Source organism: Hippoglossus hippoglossus, chromosome 1 (genome assembly GCF_009819705.1).
Source record: "Hippoglossus hippoglossus isolate fHipHip1 chromosome 1, fHipHip1.pri, whole genome shotgun sequence".
NCBI classification, from domain to species: Eukaryota; Metazoa; Chordata; class Actinopteri; order Pleuronectiformes; family Pleuronectidae; genus Hippoglossus; species Hippoglossus hippoglossus.
The window spans coordinates 11,242,120-11,262,145 of NC_047151.1; the positions used below are offsets into that span (position 1 = coordinate 11,242,120).

At 40.9% G+C, this 20,026-nt stretch overlaps 2 protein-coding genes across 4 annotated transcripts; both read right to left on the reverse strand.

Annotated features, from left to right (window-relative positions):
* Positions 1–86: 86 nt before the first annotated feature.
* Positions 87–8,014, reverse strand: LOC117769798 (sialic acid synthase-like). Its single transcript, XM_034598941.1, has 6 exons — positions 7,647–8,014; positions 7,318–7,533; positions 6,664–6,763; positions 5,801–5,955; positions 1,425–1,691; positions 87–1,031 (listed from the first exon to the last, which is right to left on the reverse strand). Exons 1-6 carry the CDS (start codon positions 7,776–7,778, stop codon positions 846–848), a joined length of 1,056 nt encoding a protein of 351 aa, XP_034454832.1. The 5' UTR covers positions 7,779–8,014; the 3' UTR covers positions 87–845.
* Positions 8,015–9,524: 1,510 nt separating this feature from the next.
* Positions 9,525–19,245, reverse strand: clta (clathrin, light chain A). Of its 3 annotated transcripts, XM_034599053.1 has the most exons (7): positions 18,955–19,245; positions 18,212–18,240; positions 16,503–16,620; positions 16,130–16,241; positions 14,424–14,477; positions 12,244–12,279; positions 9,525–10,739 (listed from the first exon to the last, which is right to left on the reverse strand). In XM_034599053.1, exons 1-7 carry the CDS (start codon positions 19,130–19,132, stop codon positions 10,568–10,570), a joined length of 699 nt encoding a protein of 232 aa, XP_034454944.1. In that variant the 5' UTR covers positions 19,133–19,245; the 3' UTR covers positions 9,525–10,567. The 3 variants fall into 3 exon arrangements, with proteins under 3 accessions (XP_034454944.1, XP_034454952.1, XP_034454962.1); XM_034599061.1 differs by lacking the exon at positions 12,244–12,279; XM_034599071.1 differs by lacking the exons at positions 12,244–12,279; positions 14,424–14,477 and having other exon boundaries at positions 18,955–19,241.
* Positions 19,246–20,026: the final 781 nt, after the last annotated feature.

Below are 20,026 nucleotides of genomic sequence, written 5' to 3' on the forward strand. Positions count from 1 at the left end.
TGTGTATTTCTATTTGAAATGTGTATTTCTATTTGCATAACCATTTCTATTTGCAAGATACATTTTTATTAGCGGAACCATTTTTATTTACAAGATTCATCTTTATTTGCAGTATTTATTTTATCTGCAGGACCATTTTATTTTCAATATGTTTTTTTATTTGCAGGACCATCTTTATTTGCAAGATTAATAGAACAGAATAGAATAGAACATTAATAGAATCATCTATGCAAATGAACTGAAGTTGCAAAAGAAAACCCAACACCATTAATCTTGAACATCCTCCACAAATACGTACTGCATATAACCTCATCCCTTTTTAGATGTACAGCTGGGTAAAAATGGGCAGGTACAGATCATTCCATGTACAGATGATGTTCACACCACACATGAGAAATACTGACATGGTGGATTTCTCAGTTCTTGACAGGGCTGGTGGAGTGACTATTTGAACTTCAGTTAAATAGTTGTGGTGCACAACGCAAACCATGCACCACACCCTGTAATTACTGTCTGCTTGTAATTACATCTCACAGCAACACCCTCTTTGGTTCAACTATCAGCATCATGTGGTAACTTTAATATCTGATCAGATCTGTTCACCCTGTTTTAACTTTTCTCTAGCTGCACTTCTCTCTCTATATATCCCACCTCTTTCTCTTTCACCCCGACATGATCCTCTGCTTGTCTCTCTTCTTCCCTCTGGATCTCTCCATTGACTGTATCTCTTCCTGTAGACACACAACACACCCTGTCCATATTCTTATCATGTACCTTGCTCTATCTTTCCGTTTCCCTTTCTGTTTGTCTGCCTCTTTCTCCCTCAACCGGATCCTGCGTATCCTTTACTCTATCATGTTGGCCAAGATGCTGTCATCCTCCTCCACGGCCACGTTGAGCTTCTTGCCCACCAGCTGCTGCATGGTCTCAGGGGAGATGCCCTTTGGCTCGCCGACCTTCACCGCAAACATGTCCAGGCTCAGTGCGGTGCCTTTGGGGATGGCCACCTTGGCCACCAACGACTTACCCAACTGGAACCAAACAAAACCATTGAAAGATTAATACAAATGACAGGTTAGAAAACAAAATGCTATTGAGCCTTGTAAGCTGCAATGGAGCAAGTTGATGTGTGCCCATTTCATCATCACATTTGTTTTCATCAAACTGACATTTGGTCTTGTGGAAAAAAAGGGAATGTTTCAGTTGAGGGAATTTAATTAAACTTATAAATATGTGTATTCACGTGTGAAGGCAATCATACTTTGAGTTTAGAATGAAACAACGCAATCGAAATGAAAGGGTAAAATGAGCAAAATTGGCAGAGTGGCCCTTTAATTCTGGTTGGTGTAATTTGTATACTATTAACGCAAAAGGGGGTGAACACTAGAAATAAAACTGCTGACACAGACTCAAGTCACACCAACCTTATCGTGGCAGTTCTTCTCACAGGGTAACATTTGCTTGGTGGGTGATCCCATCGCCATCTCCAGCAGTCGAATGGCTCGGACCAGCTCTTTCAGCTCCGATGGCTCCAGGGATGCCTCGTGGTCATTTCCCTTCCAGGTCTTATCCAGGGTCACGTGGCGTTCCACGACCTTTGCTCCCATCGCCACCGCGGCCAAAGTGATGTAGAGCCCCTGCTCATGTCCAGAATATCCGATGGGAACATCTGGAAATTCCCTCTGGTATTCCTTCAGGGAAAGAGAGAGGGTGTAAAAATCTGAGTCTCTCAAAATGTGAGTTGTGTGTAACATTTGTTGTATAGTTTGTTATATTAGTTTATGTGTATGTGCTTACCAACAATGTTACTGTTGTATTAACTGTAAAGACGTTTTTATTCATGAACTGAGTGAATTCAATTATTTGTAAGACAGGAGTGGGAAAGTTACCTTGGAGGTTTGCCTAAAATAACAAAAAGAAAAACATTCCCACATGGTGTCTCACTCGATAATAATCCACTGATGAAAAATACACCCACACACACACCCAGCCACACACACACACACACACATTGTTTTCAAAGATCACCTTTGACAACCTTTAACTTTAACAATGGACCCCAAAATCTGCTTTTCCCCAATTGGGGGACACACACCTCTCATCCCTAATTTGACTGTTTTATATTGTGAAATCTGTCCCCAAAGGTAGCCTATGAAAAAAAAAATATACAAACACACCACACACACACACATGGTTTAATTACATTGACTTGATATAGAACATTATATAGATGAGTAAGACTTTTGTCCCCAATTTCTTAACCCGTCCCCCAATTAAATGGTATTTTTTTTGTCCCCAATGATAGCCTATGACAGAAATACACAAACAAACACACAAACACACGCACGCACACACACACACACACACACACACACGCACGCACGCACGCACACACACACACACACACACACACACACACACACACACACACACACACACACACACACACACACACACACACACACACACACACACACACACACACACACACAATGTTGACTTGATTTCCCAACATACAAATATGCTCTTCCTCCTCCACAGTTTGCTGAGACTGTCTGATGAAGGAGGGAGGGAGACCGCAGTTTCCAGTCTAACTGGTCTTCATGGGAACTCCCCAAACTGAAGTGGAATAAAACAAAGACATTATCATGCGGACGTACGAGAAATGTAAATGTGTTATCTAGCCACACCCTACTCCTGATGGCATGACAAGGCTCTGTGGAACAGTTGGAGTTGCACGCAGCTGTGGTATCACATGATGTTCAGACACTGGAATAGGAAGAAACTGTTGATCCAGTTTATGGTGTATGAGATATGAGAGTAAATCATTGACTACTGACGTTAACATAATAACTGATTTGACGATGCTGTATTCAGATCTCAAATGTGATTTCAAACTCACTGACTGGGTTACACTTAAGAATCAAACTGATTCCTATGCATTCTCGATAGCTAGACTGACATATGCACAAGTGAAATTTGAATTTGAAAAGTCTAAGATCACTTCTTCCTGTATATTATGGACTTTTTTTTAGGGACATTTCTGTTGATAGTATTACAGCTGGAATTATTGAATATACTGTTATCCATGCTTTTGTGAACCATTAGATGTGTGTTGTGATGTCTGTTTTGTGATTTTGTTGGTTTGCTTGTGTGTCTGTTTTGTGTTTTCCTTCCCTTAATTAATGATGTAAGTTGACTGTGAAGAAAAATGAAGAAAAACTTAAATGACAAAAAAAAGTAGGCTACAGTAAATGAGCTTTGAGAATAGGGGCTAACTGGTTATGGTCTGACTCTCTGGGTGTAAACTGTGGGTATAATCCTGCCGTTGGACACCCTCCGCTATGAGAAACAACAATATCCATTAAGCTAGCAACCTACATGCAAATTTAGAAATATTTGTATCATGCAATAAAATCACACCATCATTATACGTATTTAATGAGTTGTGTCCTTTTCTCTGTTGGGAATTACTCAATCGTGGCATCTCAGCTCTCTTGCCGCACCTTCGGGCCATTTTTACAAGGTGCTAAAACGTTTGTCTTCTTTTGTTGAATGACAGCACCACCCAAGATAATTATTACAGACAAAGCAGGGGTGCAGCCAGACTGTTAACTCGTACTGCCAGCGCTGTGGAGATACATACGTACCTTTCATCAGATTTCAACCACTTTAGGGAAACATCCAACATCTTGTCGAAAGGATGGTCTTCACCTGAACAGTGAACATGAACCCAGCAATGACCTTAGAAGCTACGGTTATAAGACTGCACACACACAAGTCTTCGGTAGGTTTAGCAAATGTATAGCAAATAATAGATGGATGAGGGGGGGAAGAAAATCCATCTCAATGAAGACGTGTGCATTAACCTCAAGAACCTGAGGTATTTACTCCTAGTTCTGTCCTGCTGTGTTTGCTGTCTACAGTCAGTTATACAGATGACATGCAGTTATACCTTTCAATGAAACCCTCTAATTTTTAAAAAGCTATTCACGCTGCATCACTGCTTATCTGATCTGAATCTGAGCTGAGCACCACTATGTTAAAATCAGCTACTGTTTGTTCATCTTATCCTGAGCATTATGGTTCAAAGAACCTGGGTTCAATAAACTTTATGCACTTTATACTTGGACCAAAAACTGTGCAGAAGTCATTCACTGGCAAACTGCAACTATCATGTTGTCAGCAAGTGGGAAAGCTAGAAGAGAGCAACCTTCCCACTATGTTTTTGAAACTGAAAGTCCAACAAGCATGGCCAGTTCACACAGTGACAGGTAAGTAAAGGGAGCAGGTTATAAAGTTCAGTTCAATGTGCACAGCTGATGAATGTGTGTTATAAGTTTAAACACGTTTGTCTTCAGCTATGGTCCAAAGTGGACACAGGCCCAGTGCCCTGGAGCCAATGGGGGCCCTTGGACTTGGTACCACAAAAACTAGGTGGAAGGATGTGGTACGGGTCATGGACGAACTCATTTAATTTTGGTGTGGATTCAGATCAGGGTCAGATCCAGGAATTCATGGATCTTGATGAAAAAAACTCAAGCTGATATTCATGGAGTGTGTGCAATTTGGTGCAGATCCAACTAAAAATATGGATCTAGTGAATTTAAATGTGGTTTCATTAGAGGACTGTTGGGCCTTGGCAGAAGTTTCTGCTCTCTGAGTGACATTCTTTATGCATTTTTGTATTTAGACTATTGGAGTAAATGTGACTGAAAATGTTGAATGATTATGAAACTATTTGAGTGTTTTATAAATCAGCAGATTAAATCATGTGCTAACATACACATGTGCTAAGACTGATTCTGATGCTTCATGTCCTGTTAAAGCGATAAAATAACAAATAAAATGTAGTGCACAAGTGATATATGTGTGGTTGTAGGTTACTCAAGGCCACGCAAACTGTGAATGTACCATTTGCATGTGTGCGTAGATCTCTGTGGCCTCCAAGAAGAAAGTCTCAGTATACTGAAAATCATCAATTTCAAACTCACCCCCATCTCTGACATATATACGAAACTTACTGCAGAACCATCAAATCTCTAAATAACTTACAAACCCAAAGAAATAACTACCACCTAATTTTATTGTATTTAGTATTTTAGTTTTTTTTTTTTTTTTAAAGCACCGGACATCCTACTCTAATTAAACTAGTTTTTACTGTATTTAAATTCATTCTGTATTTATTTTGACTATTTTACATCAACAGATGTATTTTATGTTGTTGTGGCGAGGGGGTTATGTGTCTTGTTTCTTTTCTTGTAATGTGTTATGCTGTGATTGTTGTCTCGTCGTGGGCACACAGAGGCAAATTGTTGTGTGGCAATAAAGTACTGAATCTTGAATCATCAAGATGGAGGCTGTGCAGCTCTCTCTACTCAAAGCCCACTCAGACAGGGCCTCAATTGAAGACATTGATATAAAATGAACCTCAAGTGACGGGAGAATTGAAGCACAAGTCTTGGATCACACATTGTTCATCTCTGGAACATGGTGGGGATTACCCAGAGTCAGTGGTGCATTGGATTCTGCAAAACATATTGCATTAAACTGCAACAAGAACTACGACAGTCATGTGTGATACAAATCTACACTGTATCTATTCACACACATTGCATGATTCAGTTTCTCCATTCAGACGAGACTGCTGTTAAAACAGTGAATACAAAGTCAAGTGCAGAAAATCTGAATCTGTTCAGCACAAACTGGCCGGGGCTGTCGGCTACTATGTAGAACAGTTCAGAGTTAAATGTCTGCAGGATGATTGAGTGGGAGGAGAAACTGGTTCCATTCATCTTACCCGGATCACACTGAGGTTGACGTCTTTAGGGTCCAGAGGGTAGGCGCTGGTGCACTGCAGAATGGTGAAGTTCTGGTTATGCTCCTTCACTGTCTGGTAGACGCGACGCACCGTCTCCATGGACTGCATCCCGGTGGACACCACCATGGGACGTCCTGACACAGACAGACGTTTTTTAAAAAGTCACAGGGAGATATGGTGTTTGTTATGGGATGCACGTCCCTTTACATATTTACAAAGGGAACTGGTCTATAACTTTGTGTTGTTCAGCCATGAAACCGTGCATAGTCATGTTTTGTTGATTCTTTTACATCTTGCATTTAAAAATATGTGTTGACCCCAGAGACTCATCACTCACAAAATATCGTGTGACTTAAAACAACATAGAAAAAAGTAAATAGCGCTCCCTACTGGCTTGAGTCAGTCTAAGTAGTGGATGCTGTCAAATATTCAGAACACAAGAAGAAGGCAATGGCAATGGACGTTTCCTGGTAGTAAACAGTCTCTGCTTCACTTCATCTACACAGCAGCAGTTGACATAAACAGGTCAAGAATTTGGTGATTCATCATTCCATGGCAGATTTCAATGGTGACAAGAGTTGTTTCTTTTACACTCTGTTGCAACCATTGTTGAAGGTGTGGTGATAAACATATTTTCTGCTGGATTCCAAATATCAAACAACAAACAGGTGGAATCTATTTACCTCTGAGCTTAGTCTGCAGGCACATGAAACATCCAACAATCAAATTGCAACCAAAATCTTGTATTTTTTTTCTTTTAGTTTTCTTCTGAAACCTGTGGGTTTCAATTTTTTCGGAGGTTTTCAGATTCATTTGAGGTGACGTGCTGTGCAGCGTCATACCTTTTTTGGCAGTTTTCTCCAGATAGGGGAAGTTGTTTGCATCGCAGGAGGCAACTTTGAAGAAAGGGACGTCCAGCTCATCGAGGAACTCCACAGCCATCTTTGGACACCAGTGCACAGTAATTAGGACACAAATACACTGTAAATACACCTCTCCTCTCCGGGTCAATTAATTCAATGTTAAGTAAAAGCAATTCTTGTTTGTTCCTGTCATCTGTTGCTAGTATTCTCTTTTATTTATTTGTTGATTTGTGTAACATAAAAAAATGCTGTAAATATAAAAGAGGCCATTTCTTTTATCCATGTTCCCTAACCAGACATTGAGGATGTTTGAAATGACAAAGTTATTATTCATAAGCATGCAGAACAAAAGTAAAGATTCATGTTCATATGAAAATCTCTCAGGACAGAAGACTCCTGATACAAGACATAAACAAACAGAGAGACAGCCTATATGTCATAATACAGAAGCACAGATGTAAATAACATGAACAGCATATAAAATAATATATGAAAAATAATTTAGAAACAACATATATGTGAAGATATGTTCACACGTTGTCTTAATGTCATGAACAGCCAGTGTCCTGAGATGCACTACACTATTCCTGTGGATAAAAGACAAAGTGACCTGGATCATATTTGGATTATTACCTCATCCATGCCAGAGGCTGTGAAGAAGATGCCAATTTCTTTTGCATGCTTCTTCAGCTCCTTGTACTGGTCGTGGCTGAACTCCAAGTGACGCTTGTGCTCCCCGTAGGTTTTGCCCCAGGAGTGAATAGATTTGTAGGGGCGCTCCAAGGCTCGCTTGCTGAATTTGTGATCCAATTCACTTTTCTGGAACTTAGCACAGTCAGCACCACAGTCCTGAGACGACAAGACAATGAGGCAGGGGAGATCAGAGGATGCTGGCTTCATTTTGACAGCACAAAGCAATATTGTTTGTATTGTAAATTCACAGTTTCATCTCTTTAATTTACCTTTGCCATCTTGATCATTTTCTTTGCAATTTCAATGTCTCCCTGGTGGTTTTGTCCAATCTCAGCTATGATGAAGCAGGGATGGGAGCCCCCGATCATCCTGCCGGGACACAGCTCAAACTGCAGAGGCATTCTGGTGGTGTACGCAGGACAAGTGACGAGTGAACTGCAGACAGGAGTCAGGTGCCCTGTGTTCCAATCAACTGGATTTCAGGACTTAAGATTCAGAGCTCAGAGTCAGATACAGAGTAAAAAGTGAAACGGTTCAATTTACTTTAAAACAAAACTATCCAAAAACCTTTCCAAAAATAGCAAAAGGCAAAAACACAGAGTGAAAGCTCGGGTACCGGTCTGACCAGGTAAGGCAGCAAAGTTTTCCCTCTGCCTTTTATAGGTTAGCCAGAGAAATCCCGCCTCCATATGGACCGCATTTGCATATTAAGTTTTTAGTTATACACACATGACCATGTCTCTCTCCCTCACACACACACACACACACACACACAGCAGATGAGGCAGTGCAGATATTGACGAGAAGATCTGCATTATACTGACAATGTCTAAAACTACTTTGATGTTTGATGTCTAGAATTCAGATTTTATTCTCAACAGGTTCATGAAATATTTCAATAAAAGATCTTTATACTTTTTATTTATATTGATGTTTTAAAAAACTATCTATGTATCTATCTATCTTTTAATCTATCTATCTATCTGTCACGTATCCTTAAGTCATCAGCAGCCACAAACTTAGGTGTGTGTGTGTGATGGCATGTATGCAGTACACCACGTTCGCATCAGTAGTTATACCAGTTTGTATCAGTGATGAATGGATGACCTTATCTTGGGGGCACGTTAAGGTCGGGTGAGACATTTGAGCTCTGACATCGAGAAGTGAATTGTGCAAAAGCTTCCGTCATCACTGGAGTCCTTTAAGAGCAGTCAGTTGATGTGTTTAAACACAGGGAGGCAGCAAAACCTGTTGTTTGTTAAACATTGATATTTATTTTTTCTAGACATCAAGCTCTCTCTCCCAGTGTCAGCTGGAACTGGCTCCAGCCAGACAGCGACCCCACGTAAGCAACCCAGCACCAGGTAGCAATAACAGATAACATTTATGTTGGATACATATTTAATTAGGCTGAATCTATGTGTACATGTTATTGTATTGTATGAATTTTACTATTTTTGTTATTCTTTTTTGTTATCTCAAATTAAATGTGTACGACTGTTGCTCTCTACAGAAGCTCTGCCTCCTTGTGGACACAAACTGGTACAGATTCAATGATCAAACTCACACTCATCTTTCCAGGACCTGCAAGCAGGCACCATGATACTTTCAGTTGACTCAGTGCACCACAGTAATAACTACAGTAGCACTCAGTAGAACACATATCTCCAACAAGGCCCAACCGTCTCTCAGAGGCTGGACTGGTACCGGCTGGGTGGGCCTGAGAGACGAGTGCGAACCCATGACTCATAAGGGGGAGGAAGTACGAAACCAGACGTTTCAATAACATATTTCTTAGAATGGACTGAGTGATAAAGTCCGCTGGGTGACTGTTTTTCAGGGGGTCCCTCCTGACCCCCTTCAAGTCATTACGGATAGTAAAAGCCCAGAAAATGTATTTAACACAATATGGGCCCTTTAATATGCCCGATTTTTTCTATCAAGATTAATGAATTATTCCCTGGGAAATAAGTGAAAATGTCAAAAAAACACATCACAATGCACCAAAACTTAACAGGTTCTTCCCCGACCAATAACACATCCTTCCTCCACGTTCCACGGTACACTGACAACAATCAGACAGGGAGGAAAACAAACTCCTTGGCGAATGTGATAAAAATTGAGCTGAAGAACGACAGGACAATAACTTTCATTCAACTTTTACTGATATTGAAATCAAAAGGACAATGAACACACATGGTCAAGCAACAGCTGGCTGATCGTTTTAGTTATCGTTAAAACCACAAGTGTCTAATTTCAATGACATAATTGTTTTATATTCTGTATATATATTGCCTTCTGTATATGTACAAAGGTACACACATAGAGTACATACACACACTGTTGAGGTTTAAACGCACATACAAACAGCTCACATATACTGTAATGACTGGACTTTGTTCAGTTCCTGACTGGAGAGAGAGGGAGGGGGGACTTTTCAAAAGGAAATGCATAGATTGGAAAATTTAACACAACATATACCACAAGCAGGCTCTAAACACACACAGGTCAAAGGACTGGAGATTTGCTTTAGTTTGGTCCTTAAACAGAAAGAAAAAAGAAAATGCTGAAGATACATTTTTGTGAGGCTGGGAGAACATGGGGAGATGGAGGGCAAATTAAATCCATTTAACAACAACCAACCCTCACAGGTCAAACATTGACAGGATCAGAATGAGTACAGCATCGTGGGAATGATATTGTTTGGGGGCCATGAGAAGCAGGCTGTAGTGTCGCTGTCGGCCCAAACAAACAACAACCCTTCCCTTTTAGTGTCCCAACTCACCAGCCCTACACCAGCCATACACAAGACTACAGAGAACTGGTCTGGTTATTCCTAACATAAGATCTAACTGGTCTTGATCTCGTTAAACAAGGAAGAGGAATTACGAGGTGTTGACTTGTCTGCAGAGGAGGTTCTCAAACCTTTCAGGGGAGCAGAACATGGTGAGCTGGTGCTTTGAGGCTAATCTCTACAGCCCTGCCAGGAGGAGATAGATGGGGATGGGACCACTGGCTCTGTCCTTCCACTGAGGGGGAAGGGCTGTGTATGGCAAACGGATAGAAACAGATGAGGTGCAAGCCCCCTTGTCTTTAGAATACAAATGGTGGGACGTCGGTAGTTAGGTTGGTAGGTGTGTGTGGTGGTAAGAGGGTGATATGGAATGATGCCCTGAGCGGCCTCGGCGGCCTAGCGGACGAGCGGAGACTGCTTCAGGGAGATGAGGACGGAGCGCATGCGGGACACGTCTTTGGCCTGCTTGCTGGACTTGGGGTTGAAGTCGCAGAGCCGAGCCACCCGCTCCCACTCTGTGCCGGGGTTGTTCTCATCCAGATCTGAAACCATGGCCTCCTCGGCCGCCCTACACGCGACAGGGAAGACAAGAATGGAAAGGACAAGGAGTAGAGAACCGTTAGTGGGGGAAGAGGCGAGGTAAACATAAGACATACGTACAGCCCTGAGAAAATCCTCTGCTGATAGCCAACAAACAGAAGCTCTCATGGGGGGGGGGGTTAGACTCTGGCATCACTGACTGATTGGATCAAATAAAGCTCAAATTTCTCTCTGAAAAAGGCTAGAAAAAGACTTATTGGATCAAATAAAGCTCAAATTTCTCTCTGAAAAAGGCTAGAAAAAGACTTGCAACAACAGTAAATGAACTCATGACATTTGAGTCTGTTTTATAGTTTTTCTCAGCTTGGTGTTGGTTCAGCAGAGTCGACCTCAGGACAGGACAGTCCAATCATCGCACAGAGACACACACATCTATCTTAATGCTCACAAAGAGAAACAAGCTACAACAGATTCATCACCAGTCACATGCCCCGGACTCTGCTTACATGTTACAGTCACCTGTATTTAACTCTCCACAACATTAGGGGGCGATACATGTGAAATACTGATGAGAAAACAAATTGAAGCTAAAATAATAATAATAAACATAAGGTGTGAAAAGCAGTTTTGGTTGGTTAAAATCACAGTTCTGTGTAGAACTGAGGGAGGGGAGTTTGCCCACACCCGCCCAGGCATATTTACACTGTTCTCTTTCCTCAACAAGACGCAAGTACAGAGATGTGAAGATCATCTGTATACTTGTCCTTGATTTTAAAAAAGGAACAATAATGACAAGTTCTTTTTTTCCACCAAGCCCAAAAGAACTGGAAGCACTACTGGGCCGTCGCCATGCATTTAGCTGCGGCTGAAAAGCAGGCGTGAATGTGTTCATTTTGATTTCGTGTGCCATCGTCGTGGATATCAATTTGTGTCTTTTTGGTGATGTTGAGGAGTTTTCAAAACCATGAATCAAACCAAAAGAAAAGCAACATTTACACTACAGGACTGACATTATTTTAAATGAAAACACAAAACTGATTTAACAAAGAACAAAAATACAAAACTTGTGCCACCATCACAATACACTTCAGGATGCAAGCCACAGGTTGTGGCTAAAGAAATTAAAACCCTCATCACACCCAACCCACAAAACATTTAGTCATAATTCCACTGCCAGATTTTATTTCTATTTACAAGGACCCCCCGCCCCTACCCTGCCCCCGCCCAATTTAAGCACAGACTCAGCTCTAACTACAACACAGTACACAAAGCAAAATGGGGGATGAGAAGCCAATGAACATTCACCGTCACAACCAACTACAAATACACAAAGGGACCAGAAGGACCACAACATCACAGAAGGGACATTTTACCATTTAACTAGGCAGTGGATCCAACTGTCGGGCTCGTAAACTAGAGTATCTGAGCAAGGTACAAATATCTAACACACACACAAAGAACTGTATCTACCCCCGTCAAAAGAAAATATATGGAGTATTCGGAGGTTCTGGGGTTTTATATTTTTACTTAACTGGTCTAGGCGGTAGCAAGGATGGTTAATGTGTGTGCTTTAAGGTGCATAGGAAAAGAAAACAGGGAGAAACAGTTTCACAAGTCAGAATTTAGAAAAGAGAGATAGAGAGGGGAGGGGACGAAATGAAAGACAACAAAAATGAGCCAAATGCAGATGTTGAAAGCAAACATGCAAAAGCAGCAGTTTATAAAAAACGTATTTGTTCAAAGTGTTCTACAGAAAGAATAGTGTGCAGCCTTTGGTTTTGGTGAGAGTGAGTCCCATGTTAGATTTGTGTCAACAAGGACTTTAGGCTCTCATTTATGAAACTCTGTAGACTAGTTGCTAATGGGTTGATGTTTTTTTTTGAGCACTGCATAATCTTACATAATCCCAAAAAGTGCATCTACAAGCAGTTTTCCTTTCTTTAAAAATCGCTTATTAACACAATTCATTTCAATTACTTATTTTACAATTATGACCAGCTCCAACTATTTTGAGGGATTTTCACAGGCATTGATCAGAGACTGTGTCGAGATCTGTTCATTCTCTTTTCACCTTTTCTTACTTAAAACACCACGTTTGTGTGGGAGGCTGTATTCACATCTTTGAAGCCTACATGTCCTTGCTCGATGTTCATAAACAAGTTCCCAGCAGTCCTCGTCACAGACACAAACCAACAGGACGTAGGAGGAAGAAGGTTTGATTCAGCATCTTTCTATTTCATCACTGAGGCTAAAAAGCACATTGTTCAGTAGTATTGGGGGAAATCTCACATATGAGCTGCATAGGCTGCATTGAGGAGTACACATTATAAAATATAGAGGTTAGTAACATTGTAAGATACTGCTTTCCCTTATCAACAGACAAGAGTAAATTACCCAGCAGCAGACATATATTAGTACTGATGTTACTACACTGTGGGAAAGTGACACCAAGAACAGCTCATTGATTGAATAGGTGAAGGGGAAGAAATACAATGACTGAATATAAAAAAATGTCCAGCTCATATTCTCACCAAGCATGATGCCTTTCAGCTGTACATTAATAAAAACCTGCTACGAGTCCTTTGACTTTGAAAACCAGAAAAGAAATGTGTACACCATAATGCAGACTAATACATGTTCCCGGAAGATTTGATAACAAAACCAAAGGCTGCACAGCTCGGGCTTCTGGACAGCTAGCTTTGGTAAATCAGTGTGTCATCCTGTCAGACAGCAGCAGCTACAGAGCAGCTTACCATCTAATAAAGCGTGAACACAGTTTAGTTTGAAGCAGTTGTGTATTCATGACACGACCAATGGTGCCTCCAATGACAGCTTGCTGTACGTTTTAATTTTAGCAGCACGGACTGCTAACCCGTTTCAGAGCCGACTGTGTCCCAAGTCAAGATTCTTCAAAAGGTAAAGTGAAACACAATTTAGAACCAAAGTCATGGACACAAATCTGGAAACCTGTGTTTCCGAAAAGGTGATTAATGCCCTTAACCTTTACTGAACTTTGTGCAGCATATTAAAGATAAATTATACTTAAAATTATTAATTGTTTCTTAATCCTGTATAGAGCTCAAGTAAAAGCCCAAATACCCTTAAGTAAATAAAATGCAACTCACTAACACACTAATGCAAACACCACGTCCACATATGAACACACAATTGCTTCAAATAAATCTATTGGCATGCTACTCCTGAATATATTTTGTAGATTCATTTGTTTAAAATCACAAGTAGAAAAGCCGTCAAGTAGAAACAAAACACTTTCTCTGAGACTTCATACAGTTAATGTAAGCAAGTGAGAAATGTGGGAAACTCAAGAAATGTATTTGCAAAATGTAAAATAGGTTGATGTGTAAGGCAGAGTGATGACAGAATTCAATTGGTTTCAGTGGATTGTGAGTGTGTAGTAGCATGTAGTCATTCTTCTGACAGGCATCCAGTCACAAATGGCATGCGCACATGTGTGGAGTAAATTACTGCAGTTTATATTTACAAAAAAAAAAAAAAAAAGATAATGAAGAGCTGGATGAGAAACCATTATCCAGGTAAGTACATATGTAAAACTAAAGATGGAACTGAAACATGGCAACACAGCGACTAATGAAAATGATATAAATGATGAGAAGCTGGGAGGGGATGACGATGGAGAAAACAAAACAAAAAGAAAGAAATAAAGAGGAGGATGTTAGTTGGAGCAACATACACATAACCAATGAGCTCAGAGAAGGGCTGCTTGTAGAAGTCTTCATCCAGCACCCTGGACAAACATCCGCCCAAACGACAGAGCAGCAAGAAGGCAGGAGAGAAGAGAGACAGTGGTAAAAGGGAGAATAGGATGGAAACACAAGCATTATAAGTTACGACATAATAATACGCTCCGGCATATAATCAGAGGCTCGGGTTTTTGGATGGACTCATTGCAGCGTCAGGGTGGGCTCGAAGGATCAGGGAGGCTCCGATTTAAAATCTATAATTATACAGCAGTAGTGATGCTCAAAACATCAGCTCCTCACATTTATAAGTCATTATTTACGTGCACGAAAGACTTCAAAACAGTATCAATTTTAACTCTTCCCCTCTGAATGTATTCCTCAACTATTAATGAATCATCATGACACTGCGTGTTGAAAGCATAGGTTATAATTCCATAATACCAAAATATGTGATATTCACATTTTTTATCGTGAGGGAACTAATTTGCTAATTTTTGATTCATATAACTTTAACTGAATACTTTTGTGGTTATATTTTGACAAAAATTGTAATTGTAATACATACAATAAATTTGGAGGAAAGGAATCGGTCTTCTATTATTATTATTAACAATATAATATGATTATATGATTAGTTCAGAAAAACAGAAATTGTTAAAATAGTTGTAGGTTGCAGCACCAACTCAGTAGAATTTACATTTGTAGAATTCTTCGCCATTTGTGTGACAAGTTTTTCAAGGTTAGTATTTTTACGAGACAGACACATCCATAATGTATTGTTATAGAGCAGAAATAGTTTACCAACCAAAAAGAAACAGGATCGTCACATGAGTAGGAAGACATGGCTGCTGATGGTGCATTATTAATAAGGCAGCAGGGATACGTTACAGTGAAGCAGTAACTGACATAGTTTCCACTTCAACTCGTAAAAACAATGAGTTACCTGGAGGCCGGTGGAGGAGACGAATACACCAGCCAACATTTAGTGCATCCTTTAATAGTAATACACGTTAGCAACAATAGGAGACCTCAACGTGTTAGTCTTTTCAAGTGTCGTCATTTTAAAACAAGTCAATACCAATTAACTACATTAATTTGATTGAAGTTTGATTTAGCCAGATCTAACGTGGACAGATATTACAGGCATTTAAACAGAACAGTTGGTTAGTAAAGGGTGCCGTCCTCATTACAACCAATTCTGTATGTAAATGAGTGACAAATTACACAATAGCGTTTGTAGCAGTGTTATTGCATTGGTTTTTACATAGATTTAAAGAGGTATTCATTGTTCCAGGGTTGTTATAGGACAAGATTTGTAATAAACATGACCCAAAAAAGCTCATTTGTTTGTACCAAAGCATGAAATCCTACACTATGACTGAATATAATGTTTTTGACTCATCTACTGTTGCTCTCAGGTTGAACCCTGAAGAATAAAAACTTTCGAGTTATTGGGCACAAATGAGCTGAAAACTGGAGTGTTTGGGCTGATGATGGATAGGTGCAGGCTGACCCCAAGTCTGCTGCTATTATTAAGGAACTGCTAATTACCTTTTAAAATATTCACATATTTTCCAAGAATGTGAGCTGTTCAAAACCTCTATATCATCATCTTGGCTTTTCTAACAGTAATATTAACCTTCCCTCAGTTCCATTAATCTTCTGTCCTTTTTCTATCTGTCTATGACGCCAGTACCTGTTGTTGGTTTTGGTTTTCTCCAGCTGCTCGTTCTGCCTGGCGTGCCACTCCTCCAGCTCCACCTTGGCCTTGTCCTTCCACTCCGACTCCTGCTGGCGAGAGTTGTCGTCTGGGGAGGGAGATGAGCGAGGAGAGGTACAAGAAACAAGTGAAGAGCAGATGTGAGGGTAGAGACAACAAGGCAGGAATGACAGGGAAGGAGACAAGGAAGAAAAAATATAGGAATTGGTAGAGGAAGTATTTATGATTACAGTGTACGGGTTATAGACTATATATCTATATTTGAATCTCCACAATATTGGGCCACAATATTACGCTAAGCTCTTCATGTTTCAGAGAGCAGGGTCAGCCACGTTCACTCTGGTCTTACCTAGCAGCTCCAGCCTGTCGCTTTGCTCCTCCCTCCACTTGCGTAGGCTTTCAGGTTCGGCCTGCAGCCGGTCTGCATTGGAAATTGCTGCATAAGCATCTGATGGCCCATTGCTTTCCTGAGAGACAATGAAAGTGATGATAGGAAACCATTCTCTCAACGATATCACATGTTAAAGAAACCGTCCTCCGTACTGAATTATTCAATAATTCACCTTTCAAACTCTGAACTAAAGGAACAAAGTCATTTTGACTCAGGGACTGTGGTCAGTGTCTTGTCCTAATTCCAATATGCACATAGTTTGTATAGTTTTTCTGTATAATGAACCAAATCTTGGTCACTTGAGAGTTTTATCAGCTTAGTCTCTTTCACAGAAGGACGTCATGACAGTGCAAAAGGAAGCAATGTTGCAACCACAGCACAGGAAAAGGAAGTTGGAGCAAATCTAACAGCCGCATATTCAAGTGTTTTAGGTTAGTACTAAAATCACACTGCCACAGTACTAAAAGTGTTTCCCACACCTCTAGATAAATACTAGACACATTCTTTATACGGTATTCGATGAGAAAGAAAAAGAAACACCAGAGCAATGGTCTACATCCCATTAACATGCCAATTGTATATTAAAGTTATCATCACACTGAATGCATTATTCTGGCTTATTACAACATTGGTATATATATTTTGTGTCTTCAGTCCCATCAGTAGCTGTAACATTGCACACACTAAATTGCTTACATCAGGGACCATGGTCACATCACTAAGATGAAGCCAAGATGTCGAACACTCGACAGCTACCCAAATCTCTTTTTTAGAGTGAAAACTTAAGAGTGAGGTTTTTTTTACTTCAATTCTGCAATGGAAGAATCCATCAAAGATTGCAGACAACTTATTAGTTTAACTTTGACCTGACAGAACTAGATGTAGTTGGGCTTGCTCACATTTTTTCCCTGTACTATAAGTCTATGGGTTTTACTGACATTTTACATAGAATAACTTTCAGATTGACATACAAATACTGTAAAGTGGTCTAGTATATCTGTCTGAACTTTTGGCTCACTGAAAACCTGTCCAATCACCTCCCTGCTTCAGCTGCTTCACCCATCTGACTTCTTTATTGCTCGATTTCTGCAATTTACTTAGTGGGGAAAACATTAGCAACTACTTTGCTGAATACAATTGTAGAAGCCAAAGTTAATGTTTAGCCTGGGCTTGTGATTGTTTGTTTAGGCAACAGATATTTGTTGTATTTAAACTTCCGGTTAAGAGGGGCAGGGGGTGTGGTAAGATGAAGACAGGAGTAGGGCTTCAATATTTACTCTTGACCATCAACTCACACTTTCCCACAAGTATTAAAACAATTTTGAACGTGTCAAAGTAAGGATCCTGCTTAGTGGCGTCTTTTTATTTTTCATGGACAGTTGCTTGCTACAACAATGTTATAACCGATAGAGATGAGATCGACTATGGATTCAGCAGAGAAAAAACCCACAGCTCCTGAGAGTCTGCAAGTAAAGACTATTTTACAAGTCCAAATATCTGTATAGAAATATGTTCAACACATGAAAGATGTGTGTGTGTGCGCGTGATGGGCACAGATAGGCTGCTGTCAAAGTGTTCCCTAATCACAAACAACATACAAGATACATAACTTTGAACATTTATCAGCAAACTGATTGAGAACAGAAACAAAGTAAAGACAGTTTTACCACATGTAGATCTCCATTGACGGCACCATCTAAAAGGAACACATGGGAAATTGAAGTGAGAAACCAAGCAGACAAATGAAAAACACAAACAGGGCAGGAGAAAGGAAACATTATGAGGACTCGACCTCGGCTAACTGCCCTGCACTCTTGCTGAATCCTCACATTTTTAACACACACACACACGTATTTCGTAATATGATATGTCAGCACATCTGACACAAGGCAGCTCCAGCCTTCAGGAAGCGAGGCAGCCGTGGCCAAAGGTGATTAAGCGGCACCAGTTTCCTCATGAGCCCGAGGTTGGACCCACAGCCTATGGGTGAGAGCCAGCTGCACGTAGCGCTGTCAGAGAGGAGCTCCGATGAATGACGCGACCGATCATCTGATGTTATCACACAGCTTCATTCATTTCACAGGCGAGAGCCGGAGCTCAGATAACCACCTAAACTCACCAGTGAACAAGTCATAGTCTCCACGTCACGTGTTTGTGTTTCTTTGACATTTTAAATGACGTGTACACTGGGTACATCTTAACGCTAGCTTCTCCCACTTAGCTAAATTGCTAGTTCAGCTAACGCTAACAAGCTAGCTAAAAGACTCGAGGGTCCATTTAGGACCAGGTTAACGGTTCAAATGAAGCTTTACTGTTCAGTAGCCTCTGTTTAAAGCTAGTCTAACCAACCCAGCTGTGTTAACGCTGTAGAGAGGCTAACTGTCTCCGTTCGACCACAGCGGTCACCCACCATTAGACTCTCCCAGCGACGAGGGGACCTCTCCGCTGTCCAGGATGCTGAAGCCTTCGTCGTTTTCGATCCCCGCGATCTCGCTCTCCTGCTGGGCCAAGAAGGCGGCGGCGGGGTCCTCCTCCGAACCGACACCGTTATCGGCGGCGGGGGCGTTCAGCATGTCAAAATCATCCATGTTGAGTGAGGCTGGACGTGAGAGACGGGGAGCGGCAGGTGTAAGCAGCGGACCGACAGAGATTAATGCTCAACGGGAAGGAAGAGGGGGAAATGCACGGCTCAGAGCTGGGGAAGCGGAAACGGGTGAGCGACCAATCACAAACCGGGATGGGCGAGTGATAGGGGAAACCACCAATCGCCCCGCAGCTGCTTCAAAATTGGACCAATCAAATCTTTGGACCCTGCTGCATCCGGGTCCCGTGACGCGCTGCGTGACGACTCGACTTGTGAGATAAATCCGCAGTCTGCAAATAGGCGAGATTCACTGTTACATGATGATTGTGATCACTGTCAGACCGTGGTGTTATTTCTGTTCGCATATGTTCTGTTGTCAAAGAAACTGTGATGTCATCTGAATGTGTGCTCTGCATACATATATGGTCCAGGTATGGATTTTTATTGCACATGTCCAAAACAAATGACAGAATGTGGACTTGTTGTGTTGTTATAAAGTGTCTTTGATGTCACAGTTGTGTTGTTGTGGTGCAGGCTGCAGCAGGTTCGTCTTGAGTGTGTTTCTCAGTCTCTGCCTTTACAAGCCTTTCAGGGCCCGGAGTCAAAATTATGGTTAATTATTAACTCTCACGGTCTCAAAGGGCTCAGGTGTCAGGTAGACACTCACCTGACCCGAAGCTGAGAGCAACCACTGTCAAACAATCACAATATCATTAAGGTTCAGCAAATACAACAAGTAGTCGTTGTACAGATTCACTACGACAGTGTTAGTTGCTCAATTGGAAATTGTGATGATGTTGAACATGATAAACACAAAGAGCAAGAAGCTTCCAGTTGTTGTTAATGTAACAGAGGTCATTGCATTTGTTCCTTTTGCAACACAGTGTAAAATATGTGT

Bases quoted from the DNA above. Each gene is read 5' to 3' on its own strand.
- LOC117769798 (XM_034598941.1), bottom strand. From the start codon at position 7,778: ATGCCTCTGCAGTTTGAGCTGTGTCCCGGCAGGATGATCGGGGGCTCC. The intron at 6,764-7,317 runs GTAATAATCCAA...TGGTGTCCAAAG, and splicing joins CAGCCTCTGGCATGGATGAG to ATGGCTGTGGAGTTCCTCGA. The intron at 5,956-6,663 runs GTATGACGCTGC...TGTCTGTGTCAG, and splicing joins GGAGAAAACTGCCAAAAAAG to GACGTCCCATGGTGGTGTCC.
- clta (XM_034599053.1), bottom strand. From the start codon at position 19,132: ATGGATGATTTTGACATGCTGAACGCCCCCGCCGCCGATAACGGTGTC. The intron at 14,478-16,129 runs GTACTGGCGTCA...ATGTTTGTCCAG, and splicing joins AAAACCAAAACCAACAACAG to GGTGCTGGATGAAGACTTCT. The intron at 10,740-12,243 runs GTTAAGTAAAAA...TGTCGCGTGTAG, and splicing joins CCTTGCTACCGCCTAGACCA to GGCGGCCGAGGAGGCCATGG.